Raw genomic sequence first — 27,193 nt, 5'->3', positions numbered from 1 at the left:
GTAACATCATAGTAACCATTTATTGTTAACCATGCTCCAATTATTAAGCTACAAAAAAGGAGAAAGAGATGTAAGGGTGCAAAGGATATTGTAGTGACTACTAAGGCTGACTCTTAATTTTTTGAGTCTCAATTTTTTAATTGAGTTATATATATTTATACTACTTTGGTTAATACCAAATGATTTTAAATCTGACAAGGGAAATCCTGGAATGGCTAATCCAAATTTAGTTTCTATCATATATGTTTTTTGTGATTTCTTTCGATGTTGTTCAAGCATGAATTCTAAATTTGATGGGTTTGTTCTTCTCTTTCAATCAGGAAAAAAGTTTGGAGTCACAGATTTTGTCCATGCCGGAGAATGTGGGGACAAACCTGTGAGCCAGGTCTAACCTTTATGCAAACACCAATCTTTAATTTTTGTTGAAATCCCTTTCTCTTTGCATGTGATGAAATGAAAAGATTAAAAGAATTTTCTAATATTGTACTTTATATATATATATATATATATATATATATATATATATATATATATATATATATATAAGTTCAATGTCTTCACTATTTGATTGCCATTGTATTCAAATGTGGCTGCTAAGCAGGTTATCATAGAGATGACTGGTGGGGGAGCAGATTATTGCTTCGAATGTGTTGGCACGGCATCAGTGGTGCATGAAGCATATGCTTCTTGTAGAAAGGTATATGTTACTTAATGAAAAAAGACTCCTTGGTTTGAAATTGCCAATAATATGAGCTCCACAAATATATACTTCGTGAAAGCATAAGTTGCAAGCTGATGATTTTGTCTTCAGGGTTGGGGAAAAACAATTGTTTTAGGAGTGGACAAGCCAGGAGCCAGGATAAATCTCAGTTCCCATGAGGTCCTTCATGATGGGAAGTGTCTCATGGGATCCTTGTTTGGAGGTCTCAAACCGAAGTCTCATGTACCAATTCTCCTTAAACGTTACGTGGACAAGGTAAAGTATGCAATTGCTTTTATTTCACTTTTGAACAACGTTGTCTGTCCCATCAAGATTAATATATATATATATATATATATATGTATATATATATATATATATGTATATATATATATATGTATGTATTAGATTAGTGGAAATAATTATGTAAAATTTGTAATGAAAAAATAATGAAATATCAAGCTTTTGGGACATTTCTAGTCTATTAAATTTCTCCCCATATATTGATAGGAATTGCAGTTGGATGAATTTGTCACTCATGAGGTGGAGTTTAAGGACATCAACAAAGCTTTTGATTTATTGAGTACAGGAAAGTGTCTTCGATGTGTGATTTGGATGGGTAAATGAGTACATTGTTAAGCATTCCTAGTCCTTGATGATGTTATGCAACATGAAACATTTATTCCCAGATTTTATGTATTTGATAAAACATATTCAATAAAACAGCTTCTATTTTACTGCACTGCAAATGCACTTGAAGCACCAGTGAAGTAACTAATAGGGGAGGTAATGGTGCTCCTTGTTGCTCCAAAGTGTCTTAGTCTGTATACTCCAGAAACAGAGCCAAATGGTATTTCCCATTCTATTGTAGCTAATCCATGCATGGAACTATTATCTACTTTCCACTTGAAAAACAAGCTTAAATCATCATCATCATATGTAGCAATCCATCTTTCCCCTTGCAGCCTCTCCACTGCAGCAAATGTGCCCTCTGTCAGAAGATCATATCTTGGATTAGAACTCCAGAATGTAGCACTTGGTGTATCTCCCTTCCTAAAATAGCCTCTTTCTGGAAAGGCTATGTCTTCTTTTATGTCACCAAATTCGATTCCTTCAGGAGGTGAGTCTTCAAACGGATCAAGTAATAGACTTATTTGTACAGATGAGAGATCTGGTGGAGAGGGACCTTTTGTAGTGATGTTCTGTCCTTCAGCCATTGCTTGTGCTAGTTTCTTAAATTCTTGGATGTATGCTGACAATGTGTGAGGACCATACAGCGTGGAGGCAGCCTGAGATTATATTATTAATTAGCAATAATTTAGTTATAGTTTTTCTCAAAGATAAGCCTAAAAGCTATGGTAGTATGTGTTCGGAAAAACTTAAATTTAGGAGTTATTTGACAGTAATGATGAGCAATATTGTTTTAATGATTTAGGAGAGCAAAAGTCAGGAGTTTAGTCTATTATGTTATGGTATTAATGGTATTATAGTGTCGTGTTTTGTAATAATTGGAGACATTATAGCTTAGAGATGAAAAGCCAAATGTTTGTCCTATAAATTATAATGTTCAGTTGACATGAAATAAGACACATAAAAGTAAATCAGTTTTATATATGAAAAGTGTGATTTGCTAACAAATTGGCATCAGAGCTTGAGAGCCTAAGTGTCTAAGTGAAAAGATTGAGTGTTTGAGAAAGAAATATTGAGATGACTAACCTTGCAAATAGTGTCTCCTTGCCCTAGTTCAACACTGAATGGTAACTGGAGTCTACAAATGAAGGATCTTCTTTGTAGATGCGTGGGATGTAGTTGAGAATGGGTACCAAGAGCCAATAGACAATGAAGAACAAACAGTTTCCCAGGTTGCTGCATTGAGAAAAATGCGAGTAAAGGACAAAATAGCTATGTACATGTTGTACAGAGCTGTGGATGAGTCCGACTTTGAGAAGATAACAAACGCTACATCTTCAAGAGAAATGTGGGAGATACTAAAGAAGACATATAAAGGGGATGATCGAGTAAAGCAAGTTCGACTTCAAACTTGTCAATGCTCTGGTGGAAGAGCTTGCTTGAGGCACCGAGCAGCGAAAAAGGAAAGAGAAGTGGGAGCCACTTGATTAAGCACTTCAAGAAAAACTTGATGTGAAGGAAGAAGCTTGGAACACTCAAGGCTGAGGTCCTAGTGGAAGAGGTCGAGAAAGTCAGGGACAAGGAGGTTGAGGCCAAGGTGATTATGAAGATGGTAAAGAGAAGTCTAGTCTGCAGAATTGGTATGGTCGAGGAGAAGGGAGAGGCCAAGGAGGTCAGTCAAACAGCTCAGGAGGTAAGTGCTTTAAATGTGGCAAGTACACCCACTATGCAAATGATTGTAGATCGATCAATTGCTATAATGATGGGAAGGTCGATCACTTAGTGAAGTACTATCAGTTTGAGAGAAAGAAGGAGACAAACTTCCTTATTGAAGAAGTTGAGGAAGAAATAGGGATATTGAGGATGTTGAGGAGATCAGATGTCGATCTTAGTCCGAGTTGTATGATCTCAAGGAGATCGGAAGCCAAGCAAGTTTGAGCTGATGAAACAACTCGGTTTGGTATCTTGATACAGGAGCGAGTAATCATATGTGCGGTGATCAGAATTTGTTCAAAGAGCTCTCCAAAGTTGAGATCGGGCATGTATCATTTGAAGATGATTTCAAGGTGGCAGTAAAAGGGCGAGGTACAATCTGGTACCTGCAGAAGAATGGCCGAGTCAGAGTAATTAGAGACATTTACTATGTACCCGATCTCAAGAGCAATATACTAAGCATGGGTCAAATAATGGAGAACGACAACTCAGTCATGAGAAACACCGAGTATTATACTTAAAAGATAAATTTGGCCGCTTGATTGCTCAAACAGAAATAAAGAAGAACAGGATGTAGAAATTGGAGTTGAAGATAGTACGGGAGAAGTGCTTGAAACTCAACGTGAAGGATGAAGCCATGGTGTGACATTTTCATTTCGGCCATTTGCATTTTGGTGGGCTGGTCAAGCTGGCAAAGAAAGGATTGGTGCACGGATTACCAGGTATGGAATTTGACAAAAGGTTTTGTGAGAAGTGTATACTCTGAAAGCATCCAAGGACAGAGTTTCCAAAGAGAGCCGAGTAGTAAGCAAATGTACAACTCGGATTGGTCTATACCAACCTGTGTGGGTTGATTACCCCTAAATCCTTCACTGGTAAGAGGTACTTTATTTCTTTTGTGGGTGACTTTTCCCGAAAGATGTGGGCATATTTCTTAAGGAAAAAATATGAGGTATTTAAGGTGTTTAAGAAGTTCAAAATGATGGTTGAAAATGAAATTGGTAAGCACATTGAAGTTGTTCGATTTGATAGGGGAGGCTAGTTCACATCAGTCGAGTTCATGAAGTATTTTGAGGATCACAACATAAAGAGATACTTGACAACTCTGTACTTACCACAACAAAATAGTGTAGTCAAGAGGAAAAATCGAACCATTCTTGATATGGTTTGGACCTTGCTTTAGAGTAAAAGTATGCTAGAGAAGTTTTGGGCAGAAGCAATACAGTGTGCTATTTATGTACAAAGTAGGTGCCCATATGCTAAGTGAAACGAGAAGACACCACAAGAAGCTTGGAGTACAAAGAAGTCGAGTGTGACTCACCTTTAAATGTTCAACAACATGGGTCAAGGTAATGTTCCTATTCAACATAGGACCAAACTTGAAGATAGTAGTAAGAAATATATTTTTATTGGGTATGATGAAAAAGCAAAAGCTTAGAAGCTGTGTAACCTAATAGCAACAAAGGTCATTGTAAGTTGAGATGTTAAAATTGACAAGGAGAATGAATGGAAATGGAATAGCTCGGAGGAGATGTCTACTAGAAGAGGAGCTTGAAAACTAGAAGAAAGAGCTTAGAAACTGAAAGAGGAAGCTTAAAAACTGGTGGTTTTAGGCCTAGAGGAGATGAGCCCTAAGGAGACATGGATTCAGGGTAAAAACTTAGCTTGGAGAGCAAACCTTCTAGAAGTTTGTGAGCCTGGCTAGAGTGGTCTCCAAGTTGTTCTCTTTTATGAGACACATGCTCTTGCCATGTGGAATGCTCCTAATGGAGAGGATTTCTCCTTAGTAGTGATCATGTGTCATGCTCCTAATGGAGAAGATTTCTCCTTACTAGTGGTCATGTATCATCCTCCTAATGAAGAGGATTTTACTTTGGTCTCCAAGTTAGAGTATTAGGAATTTGCTTCTACAATTGGAAATACCTTCAAGGTTACCTAAGCTTATTTGACAGTTATTATGAGAAGTAATGTTTTAATGTTTTAGGAGAGCAAAATCCAGGAGGTTAATGCGTTATGTTTTAGTATAAATGGTCATTATAGTGCTATGTTTGGTAATAATTGGAGACATTATGGCTTCGAGATGAAAAGCCAAATGTTTGTACTATAAATTGTAATGTTGAGTTGACATGAAATAAGACACAGAAATAAATCAGTTTTATACACAAAAAGTATGATTTGCTAGCAGTATGTGCTGCTTTCTTATGCCTGATTATGGTATAATTCCAGGTTAATAAAGTACTTTGATTAAGTTGATATTATATAGGCTTAAGTAAGTTAGCTTGTTACCACTCATGAAATTTAAGATAGATATTCCTTCACCTCAATTGCTTCTATTAAATATAATATCTAATAAGTTTTTTATAACTTGATGAATTTCAATCCACCTGTATTCATCATACCTCGTACCGTTGGTGCTGATATTCTTCAAAAGTAGCAATGTATTGTGAGTAAGTATTTGTAAGTCCTGCTATAACCACATGTGTTTTGTCATTGAATTCTCCATTGCTGCTAGATATTAATGTCTCCTTCACTGCCTCCCTTAGCCTTCTGCCAGCCATTGTTGTAAACTCTGTAATACTCAAGAGTTAGAGCGTGTACTTGTGTTTCATTCTGTACTTAACAATTATGCAGATCATCTTGAAGCATGTATTCATATAAAAGAGCAAAGCTTGTTTGGATTCATTTTTCCTAACCACCTACCAGGAAAAAATAGCAAGAAAAACTGAAACAAACTAAGTCGTTGCATAAGTTCAAATGAACTTTTGGAAGAGTTGTATTAGTTTTAGCCAATTAAAACCCAAATTTTGTTTCCTATTCAATCTCAGATTTCACAATTAAAGATTACAAACCTCCTGGTACAGAAAGAATGATCAACTTTCCCAATCTTAGGATTTGAATTGGAAGAATTGCTGGCTGTACCAACATCCAAAATATTCTTGATCAGTACTTTACTATGCAGATAGTTGTTACCCTTATTCACAAAAGTAGCTAACATGTAGTCTTACCGCCCAAGCATAAGGATAAAACATTTCGCCAGTGCTCAGCAAAACTGGCTTTGGGTTTTGGCAGTCCACTTGATATTGACTTGGTTCTTTCAGGGAATCCCTCAAATTCTTCCAAAATGGATTAATCTGAATGAACAAATGGTTCTTATTTAATAGCACATTGGCAAAAAATGAAGAAATAAAATAATCAAGAATAAACGGGGAGGTTTCTAAGTGCTGGCTAAATGTACTTCAAAAGTGAGTCAAATTATACAAGTTATTTGTATTCACGTTCACTTAAAAGTGTCATGTAACTTTAAAAACTTAACATTACTTTTTTGTGTTTTAATCTTAACTATGTATGGTAATATCAAATGGTTACTATTTGATTTTCATTCTTACATTTTAAAAAAGAATAATTCATCTGATATGTCACATTAGTATTTTAATTACCCATTTGAATTCACAACAAAATTATTTTAGCATTAAGTTGTTCATTTTTACTTCTTTAGTTCTTCAACAAGATTCAAAACAATTTTATGATAATTTGGTTGCTTCATAACAATGAACTGAACAGAACTAATTGTCATGCCATAATTTTGCATTTCCTCAAAAATGTTCTTTGGTTGCAAATTTTCAAGAACCATATTCTCCTTCAATTTTTTATTAAATTTATTTTGCTCTATCTTATAGATTCATTGTCAACTAATTTTAAAGACCTTCAATTATTGTAACTCTGATCTCACTTATTTAAAAGTGAAATAATTTAAGTTGTCTACTTGCTTGCAAAAACTTGCTCCTTTTTTTTTTCTTTTGTTCAACCGGAAAACTTCTATCTTTCACTAGAAGGTCATTAACTCACTTCCAAATGGATAAAATGTTTTATAGTTTAGTTTTTAAGAAATTAAAGAACAGTTCTTCTCTGTTATTTTTCCCACATTCAATTTACTAGGACTTAGTTCAATTAAAAATAAAACCTATATTTTGCATATGATGCCGTCTCAATGAACACAACTCATTTGCCTTCTATTGTTATGTATTTTCCATTGCCTATAATGACTTTGGATAATGACTTTGGATATGTATGTTTCGTCTAGTTCTTAGAAAACGCTATCAATTGTTAGAATTTCTGAGTGGAAGGAAAAGAAGAACAAAGAAAGTGTGTAGACAAATGTGAATTTGAATTTCTGAAAGAATCTAATTATCAGTTGTTCAATACAACACCTGAGTCTATATTTAAAAGACTTTTAACAAACAAGGACGAGACAACAATTATTAATAGTTACCAAATAAAGTGTTGGAATAAACTTAAATTTAGGAGTTATCAAATAATTATTAAGAGTGTATTAGCATTACGAGAGAAAGAGTCATGAATTTACTCTGTTGTGTTTTACCGTCATTATAAAGTATTATTTGAAATAATTGGAAACATTATGGTCAGTAGATGAAAGATCTATGTTAGTCCTATATATTGTAAGGTTTAAGTGAAACGAAAATACACCAGAAGCATATTCAGAAATATCTAAGTGAGTGCCATTTTCTAACAAATTGGCATCATAGCTGAGAGAGCTTGAGTGTCCGAGTGAGAAAGAGATAGTGAGAGAAAGATGATCATCCTAACAAACAATATGTCCTTGCTTCAGTTGAAAAAGAAAGTCAACTTTGACAATTGGAGTGTGTAGATGAGAGCCCTTTTTGGATCCCAAGACGTTTGGGATGTTGTAGCAAATGACTATGAAGAGCTCGCGAAAGATGTAGAGCAGACAGCGGTCCAACTTACTGCATTGAGAAAATCACGAGTGAATGATCAATCTGCCCTACACATATTGTATCGAGTTGTTTATGAGTCTGGCTTTGCGAAGATAGTGAGTGTTAAATATTCAAGAGAAGCGTGGAAAATTCTTGAGAAAATTTACAAAGGCGATAACCATGTACAACAAGTTAGACTTCAAACTCTCAGAGGCGAGTTTGAGAGTCTAAGAATGGAGAGTAGAGAACGAGTGGTCGAGTATATATCTCGAGTGGAGGCGATAATGAATCAACTTAGAAGAAATGGAGAAGAGTTATTTACCAACCGTATTGTGTGGAAGATCCTAAGGTCATTGACTAAGGACTTCAAGAATATTGTGTGTGCAATTAAGGAGTCCAAGGACTTGACCATGCTCTCGGTTGAAGGGCTTACTAGGTTAAGAGGCACATGAGCAGCGGAGGATAATGTTGTTTGAGCCACTTGATCAGGTACTTCAGGCAAAAATTGACCTGAAGGGAGGTGCTCAGAACACTCAAGGCTGAAGTATGTCTTATTAGGACACCTTTATACTCCCATCCATTATAAGAAACCATTAGTGTTCATTGGCTTGTAAAGATTATATGTTTCTTGGTGGCAAGAAACCTAAGACACACTCAGGTTAGCAAACCAAACACACAGAACACTCAATGTCACAAGGGAATAAACTCGATAATTATTCTTATAACCAAGAATGATGTCTGTAAGCATCCAAGGAAGTATTTCTCCCCTCACACAAGATGTAATACTCCTATCAAAACAAAGATACAAAACAGACGTGTCCTGCCTAAGACACTATTTCCTCCTTATATAGCTAACCCTTCACACATAACACATAACAACCACCCACCTAATTGCCCACCTAACAACTATGTCCTGCTTTTTTTTTTCCTTTCTCCTTACATAACTCCCAAGGTCATAACATTACTCGTCGACCATTGAACAACCTTGTCCTCAAGGTGAAAGTATAGAAATTATTCCCTTATGGTTACCTCGTCCTCCCATGTAGTAGCTTTCAGTCCTCCTTCTTGCCACTCAATGAGAACTTGTGGCACTAGTTCTTATTATAATTGATTTGTTCTCATTTTCAACACTTTGACGGGACAAGAAATTGGCCCTCCCCCTTGTAGATCCTCCAATAATTCCCTTACCACTTGCTATCCCTATTTTGTAGCTCTTGTGCCACTGCTTCCACTATTGTTTCTCCTAGCACAAGACGGGTTAGGGATAAAGGAGCTTTCCCACACACCACTTCAAAGGGAGTGCACTTGGTTGAACCTTGGAAGCTGGTGTTATACCAATATTATGCCCATGGAAGAACATAACTCCAACTTTTAGGCTTTTTTGAACTAAAACATCTTAAGTAAGTTTCTAAGGATTAAGAACCTCTGTTTGTTCATCTATTTGTTAAGACAAAATCGTCTATAAAGCTTATATGTATAAATGCTTTCATATGTTTTGAAGTTTAAAAAATAACATTAAACGAAATGGGAAGTTAAAGATGCTATAACTAGAATATAAAGATAACAGAAACATAAGTGTTAGGCTCAAAATTCCTAATTATCTAGTAACATAGGAAAAACCTTAGAAAAACACTTAGGTCTAAACGAGACGATATGTTAAACAATTCCCAAATTAAAGCGTTTGTGAGATTTATGCTAAACGCAAAAGCTATATTGTACCAAACAGTAATCTGTTAAACTCTCAAACAGATAAGGATGTTAAAGTGTCAAGACAATGTTTATGGTAAAGCCTTAAGGGTCTCAAGTAAAATCCCAAAAAATGAAGAAAGTAGAACTACCAAATGCTCTAGCTGAAGAAAGCAGAATATCAAAAGCGTTTACACTTCGTCCAATGATGATGTTCTTATTCAACGCTTGGTATCTTAGAGAAAAGCTTAAATGATAAAACGCTACCTCAATGGTGAAAAATGTAAAAAACAATTTGTTGTTCTGAACAAGTATTAAATGTCATTAAATGCTTATCGTTCAAAAAAAACAAAAGTGATAAGAGAAAAGACATATTTTCTGCATGCATATCTACTCTATTTTGTGAAGATCACCTACTACACGCATCCACTTGCTTTATTCTAGATATATCAGAAGTGTAAGTTAAAGACAAAGAAGACATTCACGGAATGTTCTCTGCATCAGAAGTCATACCAAGAAAATAGTACAACCTACTTCTAGCAAAGTACTAAGAAAGCAAGGCTCCTCTAACAAGTTGACTTTAACCAACGACTGTTTCACACAACAACACAAAGAAAACACAAGATTCAAGGAAAAAGCTCAAGTCTAATAGATATATTTTGAGAAGCCTTTAAATAGAAGAAGATTTGAAGAAAGAATCAAGAAAATAGCTTGAAAAAGAGAATATCAATATCGTCGAGATGGAAAAGTACAAAAAAGATTAAGATCAAAAGAAAATATTTGAGAAGAAGAGAAAAAGAAAAAGTCGAGAAACACTCTCAAGTTTTATTGTAATATTAGCTTACTATTTGTAAGAAGAGAGTAATGAGAGAAACAATTAGCGAGTCTGTAGATAGTATTGTAATGAACATATATCCTTTATGTGAGAGTAATTGTCTAAAAACTTGTAAGCAATCAGATTGATTACAAATTCTGAAGAGAATTCAAACACTTGTTGTGTAACTCAAGGGAGTTAAGGATTACTAGGCAGCATATAGGGGGATACTAGATTTTCTAGTGGAAACCAAGAGTGGGTGAAACTCAATTAATCTAGGGTAACATGAGTTATTTGCTAACTAGGGATACCAGGAGTGGTAAAGAATACTACGTAACTAGGAGTGAGTGAAACTCAATTAGGCAGCGTATCAGGGGATACTAAGATTGCCTAAGGATGCCAAGAGTGGTGAGAATAGTCAGTTGTAATCTTGTTGAATATTATAGTGGAACCAAAATAAAAATATCTGTGGATTTACTATTTTACTCTCTCTCAATGCTTATCTTATTAAAACCCGTAGTTGAATTTTCGTTTTAAATACAAAAGCTTCCTATACTAAACAATTGTTCATTAAAAATGAAGTTTTATCAATATTGCAACAATATTCTGAATAACACTTGAAAAGAATTTATTGTTTAAAGCCTATCGCAAGGTTGAGCGTTTAACAACTTACGTAAAAATCTTTACACTCGACGAAAGTGCTATATCAGAAGGATTGTGAAAAAGTTTTCCACTAACACTATTCAACTCTCCCTTTTAGTGTTTTCAAGTACTTCACTATTTCCAAATGGTAGGCAATGGTCATAAGTAATTTATTACCCTAGAGCCTAAACAACTCCTTCCAAAACAAGCTAAAGAAGGTTGGATATTTATCACTGACTATAGAGGTATACCATGCAGTTTTACTATGTCCCTCACAAAAAAATTATGCTATAGACCGAGTATGGGAGCTTAATGGGTATAAAATGACAATATTTACTAAGCCTATCCACCATGACCAACACTACGTCATACCCATTGGATTTGGGTAAACTTACAATGAAGTCAATGTTGATTTCCTCCCATACAACTTGTGGAATATGTAGAGGCTGTAATGACCCTTGAGGTGAAGAAACTAAGTACTTATGCTGTTGGTAGACCATACAAGCAGCCACAAAATATGTTAATGCCTTTTTAATCTCTACCCAATATAAGAACTGAGTCACCTTTCTATACGCTTTGAAGACCCTGAAATGCCCTCCTATGGTAGTCACATAAAACTCTACTATCAGCTTTAGGATCCATGCTGACTAGGCAGATAAGACCAAACTTCCTTTGTAATGAATGTGGTCATGTTCCAATGTGAAAGCTGAGTGAGAACCTGGTCTTCCACCAGATACTTCCTGATTTGTTTATAGAACCAGGTCTCTTTCTACCTCCTTTAAAACAACCTGGAACTCTTGCCAAAAGGGTCTAGAAATCACCCTAAGTTCCTTATCCTCCTTATCCTTCTCCTCAACCTTCTTAGACAAGGCATCTACACCCTATTGAAGGTCATAAACTTGTACTCTATCTTAAATTCATACCCCGACAGTTTAGCCAACCAATTTTGTTGGTTTTGGGTGGTACCTCTGTTCCAAAAGGTATCTGAGACTCCTCTGGTCTGTATGAACCAAAAAATTCTAGCCTAATAGGTACAATCTTGGCTAACACCAAAGCCATCAACTCCTTCTCATAATTAGACTTGGAAAGAGAGCATTTTCACAATGATTTATTGAAATAAGCGATAAGCCTCTTATTCTATGATAACACAACTCCCATCCCTGTTTTGGATGCATCATACTCCACATGGAAAGTTTGAGAAAAGTCAGGCAGCGCCAATATTGGAGTTGTAGTAATGGCTTCCTTAAGGCCTTGCATGGTCTTCGTGCTTTGTTGTGTCTAGTGAAACTTTCCTTTCTTTAGCAAGTTTGTTAAAGGCTTGACTATTCTTTCGTATAAACCTCCTATAATTCGATAAGGCCTGGGAATCCCCTTAGATCCTTGATGGTTCTAGGAATAGGCCATTCTAACACAACATCCACTTTCTCCATGTCCATCTCTACTCCCTGTCCAGATAGCACATGGCCCAAGTACCTGATTTGTCTCCTCCCAAACTGACATTTCTTCCTATTAGCGAAAAACTACTGCTTCCATAGTGTGTGTAACACTTATTTGAGGTGCTCTCTATACTCCTCCCATGACTTACTGTATATTAGTATGTCATCAAAGAAGACCAAAATACAATTCCTTAAATAAGGCTTCAAGACCGTGTTCATCACACACTAAAAGTAGTTGGGGTATTTGACTGGCCAAAGGGCATGACTAGGAATTCATAATGCCTTTGGTGTGTGCAGAAGGTCCTTTTTTTGGATGTCCTCTTCTTTCATCCGTATTTGATGGTACCCAACCCTGATATATACTTTTGAAAAGAAGTTTGCTCCATGTAGTGCATCCAGCAGCTCCTCTATAATGGATTTTAAGAATTTTTCTAGAATGATTGCCTTGTTTAAGGTCCTATAGTCAATGCAAAACCTCAAGACTAGAGTAGGGGCAGTTGTTGGACCTATTTATTCCCATTCCCAGGATTTCAGCCACATGCTTCTCTATTTCAAATTTCAAGAGATAAGGATACTGATAGGGCCTCATGTTAATAGGGTTATTCCCGCCTTAATTGGGATCTTATGATCGAGGTATCTCTTAGTTGGCAATTTTATGGGCTCTCTAAATATCTCTCCATATTTCCCCAAGACATCTTCAAGTTTTGTGGCTTGGCTGGAGATCAACTATTCCTTCCTTTTCTCCCTTTCTTCCACCTTAGTTTGTCAAACCAACGTGATTGAAATTACGAGAAAACAATAGAAGGAGGGGTTGAATAGTGTTTTTGAAAAAAATTTCACAAATGACATTTGACAACCTTGGTAGTGGCTAGATGATTTACAAAAATTGTTAGACACTTCTTTTATAAGACGCTATTTAATTTGAATCGTTCAAAGCTAGAGTATTTTTCAAGCGTTTAGCAAGTTTACTACAGTGTTTAAGAAAAATCACTCTTAAGGAAATACAAGACCTTTTATCAATGGTGAACTTTGTACGCAACTGTAGTGTTAATAAATAACGTATTTTTAAAGCTAATGCAACAAACATACAATTGTTTTATACTGGTTCACTCAACTAAGCTATGTCTAGTTCTCTTTCAAGACCTCTTAGAGGGTTCCACTAGATTTTCAATAAGGTTACACTTAAGTATTAACATCACTCCTGGTTTTCCCTAATCAATATTGGTAACACTTGTTACGCTGATTAGAGCTGAGTATTACCCACTCCTGATTGTGTAGTATTCTTCAACACTCCTGGTATCCCTAGACAATCCTGGTATCTTCCTGATACGTTGCCTAGTTGAGTTTCACCCGCTCCTGGTTTCCACTAGACTATCTTGGTATCAACTTGATATGTTGCCTAGTTTGTGTTTCACCCACTCATGGTTTCAACTAGACAATCTTGGTATCAAGCTGATACGCTGCCTAGTTTGAGTTTCACCCACTCTCGGTTTCCACTAGACAATACTGGTATCAACCTAGTACATTGCCTAATTTGAGTTCCACCCATTTCTAGTTTCCACTAGAAAATTCTGGTATCAACCTGATACGCTGCATAATTTGAGTTTCACCTACTCGTGGTTTCCACTGGACAATCCTGGTAACATCTGTTACTCTGTCTAGTAAGTGTTTAACTCAAATGAGTTAATTACCAAGTGTTTGAATTCTCTTCAGAATGTACAATTAACTAGATTGTTTACAAGTCTTAGACGATAACTCTCACAAAGAGGATGTGTTTGCAATACAACTTAATCTAATAGACCTTGTAGAATTTTCTCTCTCCTTACAAATGTAAGCTTATGATTCTATGAAGCTCAATAGTGTATTCTCGAGTATGAATACTATTTTCGTTGCTTTTGAGCTCATTACACATTCTCTTTTCTTCAAGTGATCTTTTCTTTATAGGCTTTATGGGAAAAGATTTGTTAGACAATGCTTGTCTTTGATCTTAAACTCTTTGTAGCCTTTTCCTAGGTGGTAGCCATAGGTGGAAGTCAATGTGTTAGAGCAGGTATGTTTTTTGCAGTATTTAATCAAAAGTAGGTTGTACAAACTCTTCAGGACAACTTTTGATAGAGAGAACATTCCATGAATATCTCGTTTGTCTTTAACGTCCACTTTTGACTTGTTCATGATGGAGCAGGTGAATACTTGTAATAGGCATCAACATAATGTAGATTAGAAATGCATGCTTGGCAGATATGTCCTTTTTCTCATAAATTTCATTTTTTGTAAATGTTGTGCATTTATTGCATTATATTGCATGTTCAAAACAACTTTGTAAATCGTTTAAGTGCTTTTGACAAGATACCAAGTATGATTTATAAGGTTTTCATCGTTGGATCTTGTATCAAGGTATCATTTAGTCTTTACAAGACATTTAGCTACTAGCGCTTTGTTTAGTGATCTTCGTTTAGTATGAGAGCGCATTTAGGAAAATTCTTTCCAACATATTGTTTTTGGAGTGTTGTTTATTCCTTTAACGTGTTTACCAAAACTATTATGTATCTCATTATTTTGCAAAGCATAGTGAGAGCTCGTTTAGCATTGTTTAGCAAGATATAGCAAGAACCCATTTGGCAAGACTCTCATATAACATATTGATACGTTTACGATGATATCATTTGATAGTGTGTCTATTGTCATAATAACATGTTTACTAAATACTTTTACTTAAACATTCAGATTTCACAACGCTTTTTCATATGACGTCTTTCATTCAACGATATTATTTTTACAGGTTTTATACTTTGCCAAATACTGATTTCGTTTATCGTTGTATGTTAAACTTCAAAACATGAAAGTGTTAGACAGTCTTGTCTTACCAACAATGTTGTGAAGCCTGTTTCATTTGATAGATTTTTGCGCCTATAATTTTGTTAAGGTCCACTTAGGCACTTTTATACCCATCATTTCTTGAGTGTATATGTGATTTTAAACATAATGTCTTGACAAGTATATGTAGGCTTTTCCTATTGATCATATGCTTCTTCTCAAGGATACGTCATGTCATTTTAGTGTATCACTTTCACTATTTAATATTTAAATGCCTAGTGTACTCTTAGATAAGATTTGGCTTGATGCTTAGATGATTCTATGTTGTCCGTTATTTGGTGTTCATACACTTTTTGTAAGACCGAGAAAATTGTGGTATTAGGAAATAACGTGGTTGTGAGTCTTGAGTATTATTGATTGGTAATTGGTGTTTAATACTTAGATGTTTTTAAGAATTATAATTTTTATGTTGATTATTTAAGGTTATTATTGATAAAGTGCAACACATGATTGGTAAGTTATTAAATTGGTGATTTATGTGTGTGTGTGATATTACCAATATGATGTGTTGATTTGTTGGTGTAAATATTGTTTAGAATGAAACTGATGCGGGTTCAATTCCTAGGGAGAAAAGTTTAAGAGAAACTTAGATTTTAATTGTATTTTTGGGCCTAGGGATAAAAAAGTCTTTTTACCTTTATTAAATGGTGCATAAATTATTTTAGGGGTGTGGAAAGTAAAGAATGAAATAAAATCTGAAACTTTAAAGGGTAATTTCGTGAATCTTAGAAGATTTAGTAGTTGTTGAAATTTTAAAAAGAGGTTAAGAGAAAATAAGAGAAGAAATCTTTGTGGTTTTATAGATTAAGTGATAGATTTTATTTTACTAAAAAAGATAGAGATAGAATAGAAGGAGATAAAAAGAAGAGTAAAAGAGGTCTGAATATTGTTACCCTAGTTCTAAAAAAGAATTGAGAGAGATAAGGGAGAGAAACGATGTTTTATAGGAAAAAAGAGGAAGAGCTGCAAAAAACCTTACTATAAGAGAGGATTTGTGGTGTTTTGGGAGTATAGATAAAGCCCTAGTATTGACCAAGGTATGTAGAAGTTTATCTTTGTTTGTTTTCTTATTTGTTAGTATGATGAATAGGGTTTGCTTTTGATTATCTTGAAAGGTAATGTTATTTTGATGCATGTGGATGTATGGGAATATGTTCTGCATGGTAATATGGTTTATCATTGTTGTGTTGGGTTTTCCCTATGAATGTATCTAAGGTTTTGTTGGGTTATACCATAATAGCGTTTGACGCCAAGGGAAAACATAGTTATGATAAATGGAGATTTTATCATGCAAATATATGTTATAAAGATGGTATGATAATCATATCCAGAGTTTTTAGGTTGTTTGGGTTGAAATCTGCATGATGATGGATTTTGGATGATTCAAGTGATGTAATGTATGTCAGAAAAAAAAAAAATAGACGTGTCCTGTCTAAGACACTCTTCTTTCCTTATATAGCTAACCCCCCACACACAACACACAACAGCCACCCGCCTAATTGTCCTCGTAACCCTCCTAACAACTGTTTTGTTTTTTTGTTTCCTTTCTCCTTAAAAAAACTCTCAAGGTCATATCAAAAGCATTCATAGATTTTTTTCATTGTTATCATGTAAAAAAACCTTGTTCTCTTCTAGATAGGATATTTTTTTTATTGAAATCATTCAGGTAGACAAACTAAGATTTTTTTTTCCACAGTCACTCAGTTTTCTAGATTAAACAACATCATACATGTTACCACCCTTAAAAGTAGATTTGTTAAGTATCTAATAGATTAACTTTCCTTCATTATAATTGCTTCAAACTCTCCTCACAAATTTAAAACTAACATCATTTTTATTCTGTCACTTCCTTCAAACCTCATTAACCTAATCTCAAGCTTTCTTAGTAGTTTCGAGAGTAACAATCTTCAAGAATCTTAAGGAAAATATCATCATGTAAAGTTATTTGTATAATGGCAAATGCTCTTCTTTCCTCATTTTGACTTTCGAGTTTTGCTAAAATTATCTTTTCAAGCAACGGAGTTTGAGAACTAACATCTTCCCCTACATACTACAACGTTAGAAGGTAACCCATTAAACCAGAAGAAACTTCTCAAATTCTAACATCCCCCTCCCCCTTTTGTTACCATTGCTAGAAACCTAGTAACCAATGATCATTGGATTGAAACATATCCTAGAATTATTTTTAATATATATACATATATAATAAAGACACTTACCTTTAAATCTCCTTGTTGAAACCCAAAAGCACCTGGCCCATCTGTAGTGCCTGCTGCAAAACCAGGACCTAGTGCTGCAGGACAAGTTTTAACCACCCTATTACTCTCCAATTCAACTTCAATGTCTGTGAAGTTAAGGTACACATGAAAGTACTCAATCTTCCCTTTCACTTCCTCAGAAGCTGACTGAAACAATTCCACAGCACTTTTGAATTGTCTTTCACCTATGATCTTGGTACTTAATATTTCATCTGGGTACCTACCCATGCAAACTTATAAGCACAACATTTTCAACAAGGAGCAATCGCACAATAGATATCACAAATTTTGAAAGTTATTGGACACTAATTTTTCATGTTAAGTTTACATTAGATTCTTCAAGTCCTAGTAAATATGTTGTATAATATAGCAAGAAATATTTGAAGTATAAGTGCATAGTCTAACATTGATGTGGTAAATTCATGGAAAGACATAATTCTATTTAAATGTTGGTTTTCATGAAAAACAAACATTTGTAGATCTTATTTGATTAGATATAGATTCATTACCCTGGTCCCCTGCCGACACAAAGTTGGTCATTGCCATTGCATGAAGAATGGTTGAAATCACAAGGCTTTCCAGTGTCAATGCAAAATGCTCCTAAAACATTTGGTGACACATCTCCAACATTTGATTGGCAAAATGCTGCAACAAATAAGGATCCATCATTCTTCCTCACCTTGGATGCTTGGCTTGCTTGTTTGCTGCTCTCTTTTCCTCGTGTGGCCTTAATTGATTGTGCCATCTTCACTAGTTGCCCAACATCTGCGTCATGCATTAGTAACAATTCAAGCAACAACTCAAGGGACATTTTTATGAATCAACGCAGTAACCGTAGTTGAATTAATGCTATAAAGTTTTAAAATATGTGTTGTTCATAACTCTATTCTTTTTCTATTTAAAACTACATTTTTAGAAAAACTATTTTTTCAGATTCTAGTGACTTTAGCGTAATTTCAATCCCTGTATTTTACAAAAGTTCGTTGGTTTTATTTATTTTTTTTCCATAGTTTTAGTACTTACTTTTAAATTATTAGAAATTTGATTCTTATATTTTATATAATCTACTATTTTGGTTTATATATATATATATATATATATATATATATATATATATAAATTATTATTGTCACCTATTTTGACAATTTTTAATGGTTTTATAGGTTGAGTTAGTGTAGTTTATTAAGATACTTTGTAAAATCAACCTATATAAGACATGTACCGCATAAAAAAATATAGGCTTAAATGTTTACTTCATCCCCATGTTAAGAGGTGAATTTTTGTTTAGTATCCGGTTATAAAAATGAAGACACTGGGTCCCCATGTTATGAAAATAGTATGACTTCAGTCCTATCCGTTAAGTTGGTAGGAACGACGTTAAATGTTAATTGATGTGGCAAATTACTTATTTAGCGTGGCAAAAGCACATTTTTTAGCAATGACAGATATGAAAATATCCTTTAATTTGGATGGTTTATTTTTTAGCAACCACAAAGAAGTGATATTCCCCCTCTATGCGATTTCAATAGGGTCAGTTTGAAGAAATAAGTTGTATGGCACTTCTCATCATTCGTGGTGACTTGAAGCGAAAAGGGAGGCCATTTGGTGTCAAGTCACAAGTGGTGTATACAGGGTATAAAACCAGTCAGCCTCTTCCGAATTAAGGATTCGGATACGGCTAGGGCTAGATAAGAGAAACCGCTGCATAAAGATTTCAGTAGCAAACATATATGGTTGAGGCATCTCAGATCTTTTTGCAGAATTTTCTTATTATACTTACTTGGAAGTTCATATACAAAAACTTTCAACCTTCCCACTAGATCATCTTCCAGCGCTGTTGGAAACAGTATTTTACAGTCGCACAAAGTGTCGTTAGGGATTCCGGTCGGCATTCGCGACGGCGTGAATCAGTATCACCGTCCTCAAAGGTCGGCGCAGCAACAACAACCGTAGCCGGTTCCGTTGAAGAACCAGAAGATTCAGTTCCAGCGTCGTGGTCCACCGTTGGAATCAGATTCCGACGAGCGCGGCTCGTCATTGCCAGCTTCGAGTGACAGTTTTCGCCCAGAGAGTTTCGAGCGAAAGAGGTCGTGGGTGATGAGTTCGAACGCAGGGAAAGGAAGCGAAGGAAGACGGAGGGCGAAGGGTTGGGGAAGCGCAGTGAGGGAACTAACGTAGGCGATTCTGAAATTTAGCGAGGTGTATGAACACGCGGAGAGCTCGAAGCTGCAGCAGGTGGTGGAGATGGAGAAGCAGAGGATGAAGTTCGCAAAGGATTTGGAATTGCAGAGGATGCAGTTTTTCATGAAGACACAACTGGAGATTTCACAACTCATGCTTGGAAGAAAATCCCCAATTTATGACCTAAATTTCCTAATGTTTTTATTTCCATGATTAAAAACCTTAATTATTTAATTTTCTCAATTTAAAAACACGTAATATAATTTATTGGCTACCACATCAATTAATTTAGTCCAACTCATTGCCACGACGACATTTTTTGCACACCTCACATCCACAGTCAATTCATCGTTATTAATTTTAACGCCGTTAAATGGATAGGATTGAAGTCATACAATTTTTATAACATAGGGACCCAATGTCTTCATTTTTGAAACCGGATACTAAACTAAAAATCAACTCTTAACATGGGGACGAAGTAAGCATTTAAGCCAAAAATATAATATACATTATTTGTTTTTCCTTCTTTCCCTTTTGTTATATGTATCCGAATTTATCTCGTTATACTTTCCAATTTATATATACATAACCATGATTAGAGAGTCATGATTAATTCCCTGCCTTTACGATGAATTCACTATTAGTTAGTGTTAATTTTTCTTTTCTCAAACATTGTTTTTAAGTGTTTTTCCATCCTTTATTTCTACCACCACCTAATTTGTTCTCCTTGCCATGTTGTAGTTGTTGATACGGAAAACTATACATACCAAAACCCATCTCACATATAAGTTTTTGATGATGAACAAAACCAATGTTTTATAGTTTCTTGCACAACAAATGGCAAAACAGTTTATTGATCTTTACTGTGTGTGTGTGTGTGTTTGAACCGATTGGTATATGCATTCATTGCTGACTGCACTGATGTGATTAGAATGGAAAATGTTTTCAAATTTGCTTAAGTATGGAACTTAATCGATTACATTATTTTCCTAATAAGTTAAAATGTGTTTCTTGTAAAAATCATTTTCTTGAAAAGCCATAACTGCCTATAAAGGTCATATTTGTTTGTTGTTGGCTTATATGATTTACATAATTGATTGCATGCTCCATTTAATCTCTTAAATCTGAAACATATGTGAAACTGTTAAAGTAGAAGGAAAAGCGTAACATATTACATTATGTGCTTAATCGATTAAACAATGTCTAGTTTGAAAAATTCTATAAATAGATGTGTTGCGCGCTCCTTCAATACGAATTAATGATCTTACACTTTCATAACTGATTTATTTGTTGAGTATTGAATAGTAGGAGCGGGCTAGACTTCTTAGAGAATCAAGATTACTCATTTGGAAGGAAATTCATAAAGATTCTTGTAAGATAGTTGTTCTTACACATTATTGATCATATTCTTCACTTGAGGTGTATTCTTGGAGATCAGTGTCTATCTACAATCAAGAGGATTGTGTGCCCTATTGCTATGAGCCAGGAACAGAATGTGTATGTTCTACATATTAGAGTTGAGATTGCTTTAAGGTTACAGTAGCCATCACCGTCACTAGTGCCACTGCCACAATAGTCGCTACCATCATCGTCATCAACATTAATGTGACACAACCGTTTGGACTGACGACACCATGGTTCTATTAGCCTTAGCCAAGTGACTGTTGTGCTACAAGAATCGTGACGATCAAAGCTTCGACAAACCTCCACACTCCATTTCAATACTCACCACTACCATCTGACTCATCTCAACACTATTTTTCTATAGTTGCAGCTTTGTTATGATCGAGTATCATTGTAATATGTCACTATGTTCTAAGTTTTATTTTCTATCCTGGTAAATATTTTTCTCTATGTAAGTGCATATGGCCTCTTCTTTTGTTCCTATCTTGTCTAATCCATCAGAAATTAGAACAATATATTATCATTAACGAATTTCTCAAATGGTATAAGGATTGCTAAATCTTCGGTTTCATTACTTTTGTTGCGCACATATGTACATTTTTTGTTAGCCTGACTCATTCCAACTCTCTTGACCCTTGGGTTTTGGACTCAAGTGTCATAGATCACATTACTGGTAATAAATATTTGTTCATTTTCATGTCCACTTCAAGTTAATTACCTTCTATTACCATGTCCCATGGATCTAGACTCTCCTCACATAATGTTGGTACTATTCATCTTCTTCTTTCTCTATCTATTGATAATATTCTTTATTCCCTTTACCAAAGATTTTGTTTGTTTATAAGAGTGGAGTTTAAATAAGATAATTGACACTGAATATGAGTCTCATGGTCTTTATCATGACAATGCACATGTTGGTTTAATAATGGATTCTTCCTCTCTTATTCATGCTCAGCTAAATCATCCCAGCCTTGTCAAGATGCAACAACTTGTGAGTCGTGTCAAATAAGAAAACATAATCATAGTTCTTTCCCTAGAAGTGTTTTACAATGTGTTTCATTCCTTTTGTCTTAGTTCATTATGACATTTGGAGAAAAAAGTCTGTTAAGACAAGATCGTTTAGAGAGATAGGTCGTCTAGCAACCTAAGTTTTGAAGTTTAACTTTTTCCAACAATATATTCGTCCTAATGCTCTTCATGCTTACATCGTTTGATGCTTCTCTAATCAAAGGAACAACCTCACTGAAGAGAAGAGAGAAAGAGGAAGCACAAACATGAAGATTGAAGATCAATATTACTACTCATTAAGCTTACAACATTTGATGTTCTTCAACAAAGGAAGAAACCTCCAAGTTACAAGACAACACATCATTACACTTATCCTCTCTAGAAGAGTTAATAGAGTTTGTAACTATACAAGTGTCAGATTGTAAATATAAACTCTCTAAGAGAGTTAAACATTTGTACCTTGTAATATCCCATAGTGGATTTGTTGTATGTTCTTGAGAGAACTAAAACACTTACAACCAGAAGTGGGTAAACTCAATCTAGACAGTTGTCTAAGGATATATCTTGGAGAGGCTAAACTCAGACTAGACATGTTGTCTATGGGTGCTAAGAGTGGCTAGAATACTCAACCAAGAGTGGATAACTCGGTCTAGACAATTGTCTAGGGATAAATCCTGGGGAGGCTAAACTCAGACTAGACGTGTTGTTTAGGGGTGTCAGGAGGGGCATATAATACTCAACCAAGAGTGGATTATACTCAAAACCAGGAGTAGTGTAAGAATACTCGGACTAGTCAGGATAAACTAGGGAACTAAAAGTGGTGTAACAATACTTACAACCAGGAGTGGGATAAACTCATGTAATCTTGACAAGATTAATGGGATCCCTTAATTATTCGTTTATCATCTTCTAAAATCCAAAAAATAACCTTACCCATATTAAATATATCCATATTAATCCAACTAATTTTTTATAGTTAATTATTTCTTAAATTTATCTTTCTAAAGAATTTCCGAAAGTATATGTTAAAATTTGGTTTACAAAATTTAATTTTGACTATTTTTTCACGAATTATTTTCAAAAAATTATTTTTTATTTTTTTAATAGTGATGGATTATATTCTATTTATAAAAAAACTTATTATTAGATGAACTTTTATTAAATGAATCAAATTAAATCAAACTTTTAATTTTTCTTTCAATATCAAAATAGATTATTAAATTTCTTTTATATGGTATAATATAATCGGAAACGAAACTTATCTACTCTATTTAACATGTAATTTGTAATCCCTAAATGATTTTCTTATACAAACAGGGAATTTGTTCACCATGTTTAATACGAGAAGTTTTGTTTGATAGTTTTAATTATTGCCATTTTTTATTTAAGATACAAAACTAAAATTAAAATAATTAATATTTTGTTGTTCTGTTAAATAGGTATAGTCCTGATTTTTATCATTCTTTTATTTATTTTTGTTTATTAATTAAGACTATTATTATTAATAAATGAGTTTGTCTCTAATTAAACTTTATAAAATTAAGTTTTGAAAGATAAAGTTAGCATCTTAATTACTAAAATATATTATGATTTGGTATAATTTACTAAGATAAGTTAGGAGAGATTACTATCCATATATAATTTTTGAAAAGAAAATCAACCGAAAAGTGTAAGATACCTGGTACTGAGGAGTTGGTGGTTGAAGATGTGTTTTGAGAAGCAAACCAATCTTCAAAAAGTCTTGCTGCAACACCCTTGTTATCTCCAGTAATCAGCTTGTTTTTATTGCTCATGGAAGTTCCATGTGTTGCAAACCAAGTGAATGCTCCTATACTTTCACCACTTTCTCCATCCACAAACCTCAAAAGAGTCATTTCTGTATCAACATTCAAGGGATATCTTGCTCTCTCATTTCCAGGGTTCTGCAAATATGCACTTGGACTCCTGTTTATGCCCGCATCCTTCACTTCTCCTGTACAAAACAACCAAACCAACATGCAACAATTTCAAGACACAAGGTCAAATCACAAGGATCTTGGTTGAAATTATAGAGATGCACAAACAAGGTGGCATTAATGTGTAACCTATATTCATATATATGGCAGAAGGCTTGAGATTGTTGTGAGCTTGAATAATGCTTTGTTCGATTGCATCGGCTATCACATCAAAGGACTGTTTCACAAAACCAAGAGAAGTGACAGAGTAAACCAAATATTGCATGTAACCGCCGGGGCCACCATGTGTGTGAGTCCCACTTATTGCTACGTTTTCTTCACTGTACAGATTTCCAAACCTTTAACAATCAACAAAAATTATTCATTTCGTTAAAAAAATTAAAAAATAAATCTATTTCTATTTCAGCGAAATTGTAACTTGTACTTCATTTTAAAGGACTTATGCATAATTTTATTTATTGATTCATTCATTCATTCATCTTTGTGTGCGTTTGTGAGTTTGTGATACAATATTCTGGTAGAAGAGTTTAAAATAGATTTTACGTTACAACGAAGACACATCAATTTCTTAAAATAAACATTTTGAGATAGATTTTAGTTGAGTTGTTAAAACGGACCACCGGCCCGACCCAGCCCAGCTTACCACGGATTAATCACTTGGTGAGTCAATCCAACTCTACTCATTTATTAGCGAGCCAGAAAATTTCGAATCTGACTCGACCCATCACAGATTGATGGGTAAACGGATTGACTTAAACGGATTGACTTACTGGCTTAATTAAAATTTTTTTCAAATAAAAAAAATTTACAAATTTTCTATAATTCAAATCTAAACAAATTTCACTTACAAATTTCACTCCCAGTGTTTAATTAATTTTGAAAATGAGGAATTTAAATAATTTTTTCAAGCAAAAAAAAATAATAAAATATTTTTTTATAAAATTAAAATTAAATTTTAATGAAATAAAATTAGGTAGGTGGGTTGGTGGGCTAATTCGACCCACCACGTGTTCAACCTGCATGAACCTAGTTTAAATGAACCGGGTTTAAATCTGACCCGCATATAAAAAATATAATTTTTTCAAACCCAACTTGATTTGAACTCGTAGTGAGTCGGATTGACTCACACGTTGTGACCCATTTTGACAGCGCTAGATTTTAGTTTTATAAAGTATGTGTTAACTAAAAATTTCTTAAACAAATAGTCTTCTCCACCCTTTTTTAAGAAATTTGGCTAACCTTATTTTTAAACTTATGAGTTAAATTTTAAGATAGAGTTACTTTTAAAATAAATTTTAAAATATGAGCTAAAATAAAAGAATAAACTTTTTTTATGATAAAAGATTATTTTTAAAACCAAAAATTATTTTACAAAATTTGTAAAAGAAATTGTTCTAAACTAGTAAGTCGAATAAAAAACAGAATTAAATATATTTTTTTTTATAAATTATTATATAAGTTTATTTTTCGTTTCTAAATAAAATGTAAAGTATCTAATAATGTAAAATATCATCTTCAACCAAATTGTATGTCAATATTAAATTATAGTCAACCGTAAAATTCTATTTATCATATATTAATAACAGATGGAAGTATATATTAATATCATATGGAAATAAAAAATGAATTGGAGGAAAGAATTATTTGAATAGGAAATAGCTCAAGTAATAAAATTGATGCCTATATTAACACATAAATCATTAGATAGAGAAGGTGAGATACATAGATTTAGAAAGATTAGGAGATGGAAAAGTCTACTCTTAAATGCATTTATACAAAAAATTCAAAAACATTATGATAAGATGAAGATATTTTGAAGTATTAGGGTCTGAATATTTCAGATGAAGAATAATTTTAAACAACTAAAGAAAATCTTAAAAGAAGAGAAATATAATTTGGAGACAGATATAAAAACAACACAGTAATCAACGGTATTGATTTTTAACAATAAGGGAAATGCACTGTGTAAGGGATTATGAATATATGTAATATGAAACATAGAGAGTCACAAGAATAGCATTGTTTTTAGATAAGTAAAAGTTCATGCAAAGGAAATTTTCACCATGGAGCAAATCAAATTCAGTGTTGAATTTTCTTACACATAATGGCATCAATGTCCAATGAGGACGGTTTATAGAGTGTAGAAAATGGGAATAGATAAGTTGTTACGAATTTGGTTGTTACATATATAGTACAATCAAGATGATGCAATTGTATGTCCATTTGCTTCTCCTTTTTTGAATTATAATCTACTAATAATTTCAGACATTACAAAGTTTTCTTTGCTATATATATATGATGCAGAAGAATGCAGAATGGTTATTATATCATGATATAAAACTATTATGAGGGGAAACCAAATTATAGTCTTCATATAAAATGGATGAAGAAGAATTACATATCATGGGTGTTTTGAGGTAGTAAGAAGAGGAGATAAATGGCTAGAACTAATAACCAAGAATTGATTAGCTTGTACCATCTTCATTTTTTTTATTATTATTATTTATATAATCATATGGGATGGAATACCTTTAGTAATTTACATATAACATATTTTCCTTATTGATAAAAAAATTAATTATTTTTCATTCACACAATGCAGACCTCCTAAAACCGTACCACCCAAAAAAATGAAGTAGTAATCTTTCGTTCATTATATAAAAAATAAAATTATGTTTTTTTCCTAATTTAAAAAATAATTACTGATTTTGAAATTTATTTATTGTTACTTGTTTATACCTTTAATTTAGTATGAACCGGTAGACCTAATCGAATCAATGACGTAAGTGTTACTTACTATGATGATGCAACTAATGAGTAATGTATAAAGGGAGTCCAAATTAGTTGGTACCTTGACTTAAGTCTCTGAAGCAGCTTGATAGTTAGAAGCTGAGATGCCATGCAAGCATCAAGATTGACAAAAACAAACCTAGGGCCATCAGGGCTCTCACCCACAATGAAAGTTCTTGCCCTTAGCCTGAAATGAATACCAGCTGTGTTCTGCTCCATGTTAGCATAACCCATCATGTTCACATCAGCAGCAGGACCAGTCATGTCATAGCTCCCAACCCCAATCAAGTACTCCCCACGCGTCCCTTGCACCCATGACCAACCACACACCAACAGACCCAATGCAACAATTACATGATTTTCAGCCAT

The 27,193-nt window shown here is 34.0% G+C and overlaps 2 protein-coding genes across 2 annotated transcripts in view; one reads left to right on the top strand and one right to left on the bottom strand.

The window, feature by feature from the left end:
- LOC124845339 (Zinc-binding alcohol dehydrogenase family protein) overlaps positions 1 to 1,442 on the top strand; it is a 10,063-nt gene extending 8,621 nt beyond the window's left edge. The window contains exons 7-10 of the mRNA XM_088094119.1: positions 321 to 385; positions 602 to 697; positions 812 to 976; positions 1,211 to 1,442. Of these exons, the coding sequence (XP_087950245.1) occupies positions 321 to 385; positions 602 to 697; positions 812 to 976; positions 1,211 to 1,327 (443 nt within the window). The 3' untranslated portion in view covers positions 1,328 to 1,442. The remainder of the gene's footprint in view (positions 1 to 320; positions 386 to 601; positions 698 to 811; positions 977 to 1,210) is intronic.
- On the bottom strand, positions 1,435 to 27,193 carry LOC124845340 (neutral ceramidase 2-like). The gene is made up of 10 exons (XM_088094118.1): positions 26,886 to 27,193; positions 24,164 to 24,372; positions 23,758 to 24,051; positions 22,724 to 22,740; positions 17,996 to 18,285; positions 17,448 to 17,706; positions 6,049 to 6,174; positions 5,893 to 5,956; positions 5,443 to 5,612; positions 1,435 to 1,989 (listed from the first exon to the last, which is right to left on the bottom strand). The coding sequence occupies exons 1-10, from the start codon at positions 27,191 to 27,193 to the stop codon at positions 1,435 to 1,437; spliced, it is 2,292 nt and encodes a 763-aa protein (XP_087950244.1).

This window comes from Vigna umbellata, chromosome 7 (genome assembly GCF_029865625.1).
Source record: "Vigna umbellata cultivar VRB3 chromosome 7, Vumbellata_1.0, whole genome shotgun sequence".
NCBI classification, from domain to species: domain Eukaryota; kingdom Viridiplantae; phylum Streptophyta; class Magnoliopsida; order Fabales; family Fabaceae; genus Vigna; species Vigna umbellata.
Note: the sequence above shows the minus strand (reverse complement) of the source record. Positions and strands in the feature narration are given on the sequence as shown.

Bases quoted from the DNA above. Each gene is read 5' to 3' on its own strand.
- LOC124845340 (XM_088094118.1), bottom strand. From the start codon at position 27,193: ATGGCTGAAAATCATGTAATTGTTGCATTGGGTCTGTTGGTGTGTGGT. The intron at 24,373-26,885 runs GTACCAACTAAT...TGATTGTTAAAG, and splicing joins CTTCAGAGACTTAAGTCAAG to GTTTGGAAATCTGTACAGTG. The intron at 5,613-5,892 runs GTTTGTAATCTT...TGAGTATTACAG, and splicing joins CATTCTTTCTGTACCAGGAG to AGTTTACAACAATGGCTGGC.